The following is a 6933-nucleotide window of genomic DNA, read 5'->3' on the forward strand; positions in this document are numbered from 1 at the left end:
TCTCCGGCTCAGCAGCTTCTCCTGTCTCTCCTGCCCTGCTGCTCTCTCTCTAGCACACTTCTTCTCACACTTCATCTTAGCTGCTCTCTCTCCATACTCCAGCAGACTAGCTGGTTAGTAACCTACTTTTATACTATTTAGACAAAGAAGGCTTTGTGCCAGTAGTTACATCAATCTTATTGGCTACTGACGGGCACAGTGTACCATGTGTCCTTGCACCCACTCACGGTATCTTGGCCTGATTAGGATTCCCAGGCTCCTAGTCCTTCGACTTTCCAATTAGGCTCATGCCCAGAGCGGCCGTTGGCCATTCTGGTGTATTGATAACAAGGCCTCTGTGCTCCCACTGGCTTTGACTGTCCGGGGACCTGGCGTGCTTCCCACATGGAGTAATGGTGAAATAGTCTGACTGTGACCCTGCATATATACCCCCAGCGAGCTGTGGTCTCTGAGAGGTCCTGCACTTGTTTGTGGGCCATAGAGAGTGGTTACTACAGTGTGTTTTGTAATAGGAAAACATTGGGAAGACCCTAAAGAGCCATCAACATGAGAAAAGATAAGATCGGTGTAATCACACAGTGCAATGAATATTTCAGAGAGCTGCACGGAACAAAGTGCATGACTGTGACTGTGGTGAACAGAAAAAAGCTAATTGCAGAAGACTGCATTATAATACACTTCTCTAAACCTAAAAACATGCAGAACAACACATTTTTTAAGGGATGCATACATACATAGTAAAGAAGAAAATGCATGGAAATAACAAGCTGCTGGTCAGAATAGTGGTTCCCTGGGAGAGTGGGGGTGGAGGGAAGCAGGGTGTGTATGCATGGGGTCTAACTGATTTGCCACATTTTGTTTCTTAAGGGTAAGATGTACAGTTGTTTGTCATATTATTTGCATTTTCTTGTATGGATGAAATACTAAGTAGCCTATGTAATAAAAGCCTAATATGCAAATTAGCCGAACAGCGGAACAAACGGTCACTGTGACGCACACTGACCACCAGGGGGCAGATGCTCAGTGCAGGAACTGCTCCCTGGTGGTCAGTGTGCTCCCACAGGGGGAGCACTGTTCAGCCAGAAGCTGGCTCATGGCTGGTGAGCGCAGCGGCGGTGGTGGGAGCCTCTCCTATCTCCACCGCAGCACTAAGGAGCAGTGAGCCGAGCAGTAAGGAGCAAGGGGTTCCGGACTGCGAGAGAGATGTCTGCCTGTGGCTTAGGCCCACAGGCAGACATCACCTGAGGGGTCCTGGACTGCGAGAGGGCGCAGGCCAGGCCGAGGGACCCTCCCACCCCCCTGGGGCATGAATTTTGTGCACTGGGCCTCTAGTATTGAATAAATGCTTAAAGGAGAAGACAGAAGAATAAAAGGACTTGGGGAGTAGAGCGTTTAGAAAGCAGGTCTGTGCCTGTCTCTGCTGTATCTATACCAGGCCAGGCACATAGCACATTTCTGACAGCAACATCGTCGGCTTTGTAAGTGATCCTTTGTAAGTGACATCTGTGCATCCTGCTCTGCACCAGAGAGCTCATTCATCACTCTGCCCCCCAACCAGGGCTCCCCTGTTCCACATGCCCAAAGGAATGTTTTGATTGGAATTATTTGTCTTGATGACATTTTGTTACAAACCCTACCGAGTGGATTTAGGTTATGAAAATAGCATGTTATGGGTAAATGTGCTGCAGCGGCCCAGCCTCGCTGCCGCTGGTCAGACTGCGCCTAGAGAGTAAAAAGGGGCTCGGTGCTCTTTGATCTCCTTTGGATGACTTTGCACCCAGGCTGCGTCTGTGACCCCTGAAATCCCCTTCTTGCTTGTGGAGCCATTTATGTGATGGGTTTCAGTGGCCTTGACGTTTCATTCTGGCAGCCCCGGCTTGCAGGGGTCACGCTTCCAAGGCTCAGTCGCGGGTGGACAGTGCGCTCTGGAGCATTCTCCCCAGCTGGCTTGTCAGGCCTGGGTGTGGGCTGGACCGTTTTCTGCCACACCCTCTCCTCTCATCTTCAGCCCTAGCATTTCCGCTAACCACCCCTCCCCGCAAACCTCAGACAGGAGCCTGGACTCCGCAGTCAGAGAGAACATATTGGCTACGTTACAGCTGTTTGGAGGTACACTGGCAGGTTAGAATTTTTGGAATGAATTTTTACATAGTTTAGTCCAGAAGCGTAGGTAGCCTGGGCCAGGTGGGAGGCTTCCTCTGAGTCTGTTAGGAATCACCCCCGTTCCTCTTCGCAAAGAACCGGGGGCTCTGACAGGCTCCCTGTGGTGGAACATCCTAAAAGGTAAAGCAAAGGATTTTCACCATGGAAACACCATGGCCCAGGCCCGGGGCCTGCAGGGTGGGCATGGCGCTTTCACATCTACTTTCCCAGCAGGCTGACTGCAGGGAGGGGCGCTCCCTGGGTGCGGGCTGTTTTCTGGCTGCCGGGCAAGCAGAGTCAGCTGGTAAACCCAGTGTTCACGGTTTGTCTTGGCTGGTCAACTCGGAGAAACCAAAGTACTTCAGTACGGCAGATGGTTGAACATATCACTTTGTTCTAACAACAAAACCTGGGTGTCCAGCACAGCACCAAGCTCTGCAGACACAGTCTAACTACCTGGTGGTGGTGAGGTCACTAGCAAATCATTCCCAACCCCGTGTTTCTTCATAGTGTCCTTGCAACACACTGCCTCTCCTTCCTGCCAGGTTGCCCCTGACCACCATTCCTGTTTCTTCTTAAGCGAGATGTCTTTGACTTATTTTTCTTCATCTAGATTAAGGGAAATAGCTTTCAATTCGTGTGCCATCTCTGATCCATTACAAATGGCTGCTGGAGGTTTGGGTCCATTGGGATTCAGGGGCAAATCTGAGCTCAGCAGGAAAGTGCTGATTGATTAGCAAAGGGTTAGGGCTTCAGCGTTCCTGTCTGAATACTCATAAAAACGTTAAGAATTTAACAAATATCTTAATTCATCAAACTATGAATGGTGATTATCTGTAGATGGTTAGATTACAGGGCACTTTAATGTTCTTTCGATAGTGTTCTGTGTTTTCTACATTTTTGACAGCGAACATGTATAACTTTAATAAGCGAGAAAAACACTGTTGGTGTTATTTTGAAAAGAAATGTCTTACCTGAGTGAAACCAGTGATTGGAACGTGCTGGGTAGTGCTTGGTTCTGCTGCTGGGCTGTGTGGCTGCAGCACACTGGCTGGGGCTCACTGCTCCCTGCCTTTTCCTTTCCTCTACTCCAAAAATCCTTTGACCCCGGGCATAGTTCTTGCTGAGAGGGGGGATGTGAGACTGGCTGATTGGCTTCTCGTCTTCCAATGTGGCAGGTCGAGGTGGTGCGTCTATCTATGGCAAGCAGTTTGAAGATGAACTTCATCCAGACTTGAAATTCACGGGTAAGTATGTAATCTGGCTGGACTGGGTGAGAAGGGAGGGTGGATTTTGAAGGTTCGTTCTTTTGGCTGTGATTCAAGGTGAAAGCCTGGCATGGTGGCACGGTGCCATGTAGCTGCCTGCCGTGGCGCCACGGAGAGCCCTGGAGGATTAGAGAGAGTGGCGCCTCTCAGCATCCTGAGCGATTCAGAGTGCTGGTCTGAGTGTCTAGACCAGAGGTGGGCAAACTTTTTGACTCGAGGGCCACAATGGGTTCTTAAACTGGACCGGAGGGCCGGAAAAAAGCATGGATGGAGTGTTTGTGTGAACTAATATAAATTTAAAGTAAACATCATTACATAAAAGGGTACGGTCTTTTTTTTTTTTTTTTTTAGTTTTATTCATTTCAAATGGGCCGGATCCAGCCTGCGGGCCGTAGTTTGCCCACGGCTGGTCTAGACTCTGCTTGCTGAATGTTGCTCTTACACTATAGCAACACAAAAGCTTCCGCAGAGAAGCAGGAGACCTTGCTGGATTTTTAGGGGAGGGGCAGCACAGCCCAGTGGTTAGTGAGGATCATCATGGACAGCGGCTGGGGAGCAGGCGAAGAGGCTCGGGTGGTGCAGCTGATGGCCTCTGTGCAAGGGCAGAGAGCCTGCCCCGGGGAAGGGGGGTGATGAGAGAGGCCAGAGCAAAGTCTGGCTTCTTTTCATCCCTGCGATGGTGTAGCAGCACCAGGTTGGAGCCGTGGGGGTTTTTCATACTCTTCCCTCTCTTCCTTTTCCCACCAGGGGCTGGAATTCTTGCAATGGCCAATGCAGGGCCAGACACCAACGGCAGCCAGTTCTTTGTGACCCTGGCTCCCACCCAGTGGCTTGATGGCAAACACACCATATTTGGCCGCGTGTGCCAGGGTATAGGAATGGTGAATCGAGTAGGAATGGTGGAAACAAACTCCCAGGACCGCCCTGTGGACGACGTGAAGATCATCAAGGCATACCCTTCTGGGTAGCCTTGCTGCTGTCCAGGTCTTCTGAAATGGCCCAGCGAACCGGTTTCCGGGTGACGACCTAAATGACAACCTCTGAACTTCATTTTGGCCTTGTGAATCACGGAGCCAAGGAGGCCTGGGAGCTTGGGTGAGTTAGAGGTGGAAGTGTATTGTAATAGGATGCTTCTTGTCGCTTCTCCCGGAGCCTCGGTTGACAGGGCATTTCCAGAACTGCCCATGCATGATCACACAGGCTACTGCTCACTGCAGACGACCCACACTGCGTCTTGTGTGCCTCTGTCTGGTACCCTTGGACAACATGAGGCCAGCTCTGCCATTTCAGGGTCCAGCCAAACTTCTTTCTGCGAAGATTTATATTCTGGCCTGCACTGCAGTCTTCGGTGGCTGACGGCCACAGAATTCAAACCACGCAGTGCCTGTCAGCCCTCTGCACTCTGCACACCCTTTTCAGTCTCCTACATTTGTTCTTCCTGGGAATGTCTGCGTCGCTATATATATTTCCCCCTCAAAAGCAGAACATCAACACTGCTGTTCCTGACACTTAGACATCCCACGCAAAGCCACACTGGCTGTTTGCCAAATGAGAAATGCATCCAACAATCAAGTGTCTAAGAAGGTGTCAGTGGGGAATGCTAATGTGTAATAATCAAGAAATGAATTTACTAAAAGCAAGCAGAAGCGTTGACCATTTTTTGCCCAGGAAAGAGTAGAAATCTAGTGAGCCTAGGAAAAGACTGAATTCTTCTCATAAAGGAGAAGTGCCACTACCTTTTTTTAAACAAACCTAAGACTTTAGAGAAACCGAGATTTTATATGTTAAGGGCCTTTTTGTTTGTTTGTTTTTTAATCTTTCTGTATTTTTTAAGGGGATTATGAGAAAAAAGAGGTTAATACCTGTGTGATACATAGAAACTTCCTAAATAAAATGCCATTGATGGTTGAAATTTTTTCTGTGGTCTGATTTTAAATATTGTATGAGGTTCTATGAGCCATTTTAACCTCTGAGCCATCTCAAGTAGTATTTTAAGGCTCATCTTCAAGATTTCACATCATTGTAGGTTTGTGATCTCCAGGGGACTTCTCCTGTTTGAGAGCAGGTCTGATTTTAAAAGGCAGAAACGAAGAGAGAAGTTAGGTGATCTCGATGAGCATGTCTGAGGGATTCCCTGGCGATTACCAGGTGGATGTGCCGACACCTGAGCTGTCCCTCAAACTAACAAGAGATACACCTGCCTGTCGGAGGGGGTGTGTGTTGTGGTATTGACTCTCTTAAAGTGGTAGCCCCTTGATTGAAGAGGGGCTTGTAGTTTCAGTATGTTTCCTGCTCTCTGAATTTTGGAAATGGTGGTTTACTCTCTGGAATGACCAAACAAGGTTCTAGTCCTCAAGTGTTCCCCATATTCGACCTTTCCCCTTCCTCCTCTCTCAACAAAAAAAGGGCCCTAGCTGGTTTGGCTCAGTGTATAGGCAGTGGTTCTCAACCTGTGGGTCGCGACCCCTTTGGTGGTCGAACGACCCTTTCACAGGGGTCGCCTAAGACCATCCTGCATATCAGATATTTACATTACGAGTCATAACAGCAACATTACAGTTATGAAGTAGCAACGAAAATAATTTTATGGTTGGGTCACAACATGAGGAACTGTATTTAAAGGGCCAGAGGATTGAGAACCACTGGTATAGAGCATCAGCCTATGGACTCAAGGATCCTGGGTTCGATTCTGGTCAAGGGCACATGCCTGGGTTGTGGGCTCGGTCCCCAGTAGGGGGCGTGCAGGAGGCAGCCAATCAATGATTCCCTCTCATCATTGATGTTTCTATCTCTCTCACTTCCTCTCCCTTCCTCTCTGAAATCAATAAAAATATATTTTAAAACAAAAGGAACACTCAATAACAAACAATGTAAATGACTTTTTAACTTCCCAGAGATGGTTTTGGGGGCAAAGTACTGTTCTGGGAAGTTAAAAATACATTTCTTTCAGCCTGGACTGGGCAGACATAATTGGGTCCACCTCTAGAGCAAGGAATAAGACACTCGTCCAGTTACCTCCCAGAATTACAGTCTTGCAACTCCCGCTTCCACCAGGTCAGGGAGCGACGGAAACCCATTACCGCTGCTTTGAAAAGGAGAGTGGGTTGTGAGCACACCTGGGAAGAGAGGGGCACAGGCACAGCTCCTGTTTCTGGGGTACGCCAATCATGTGAGGTGATCACGCGTGAGTGTGAACCAGTCTTCACAAAGGCGGTGACCTCAAAGAGAAACTGGAATTGTTCCACAATTTCCGAGATTCTGCCAGTAGGCAGAGATGTGGAAATTTCTGTTTCTGTGTAAAGGGAGCTTGGTTAAGGGAATCCTGATGAATCCCTGTGTCCTGTGAGTGTCCACACCCTCCTAGGATAAGTACAGTGAGGAGAAGTCTCATAAGAGTGGGTGTGCTGGGAGATAGCCCGTTTCAGTCACATCTCAGATCGAGGCAAGCTGGCTTATGAGAAGGCAAGGATGAGTTTCTAACTTTGATGGAGATGAGTGAAGAGAGGTGGTGGGACCGCCGGAG

General features: G+C 48.7%; 1 protein-coding gene across 1 annotated transcript in view; it reads left to right on the forward strand.

Moving 5' to 3' along the window:
- PPIL1 (peptidylprolyl isomerase like 1) overlaps positions 1-5322 on the forward strand; it is a 29417-nt gene extending 24095 nt beyond the window's left edge. Inside the window, exons 3-4 of the mRNA XM_059701841.1 lie at positions 3321-3389; positions 4158-5322. Of these exons, the coding sequence (XP_059557824.1) occupies positions 3321-3389; positions 4158-4378 (290 nt within the window). The 3' untranslated portion in view covers positions 4379-5322. The remainder of the gene's footprint in view (positions 1-3320; positions 3390-4157) is intronic.
- Positions 5323-6933: the final 1611 nt, after the last annotated feature.

Source organism: Myotis daubentonii, chromosome 6 (assembly GCF_963259705.1).
Source record: "Myotis daubentonii chromosome 6, mMyoDau2.1, whole genome shotgun sequence".
In the NCBI taxonomy this organism is placed as follows: domain Eukaryota; kingdom Metazoa; phylum Chordata; class Mammalia; order Chiroptera; family Vespertilionidae; genus Myotis; species Myotis daubentonii.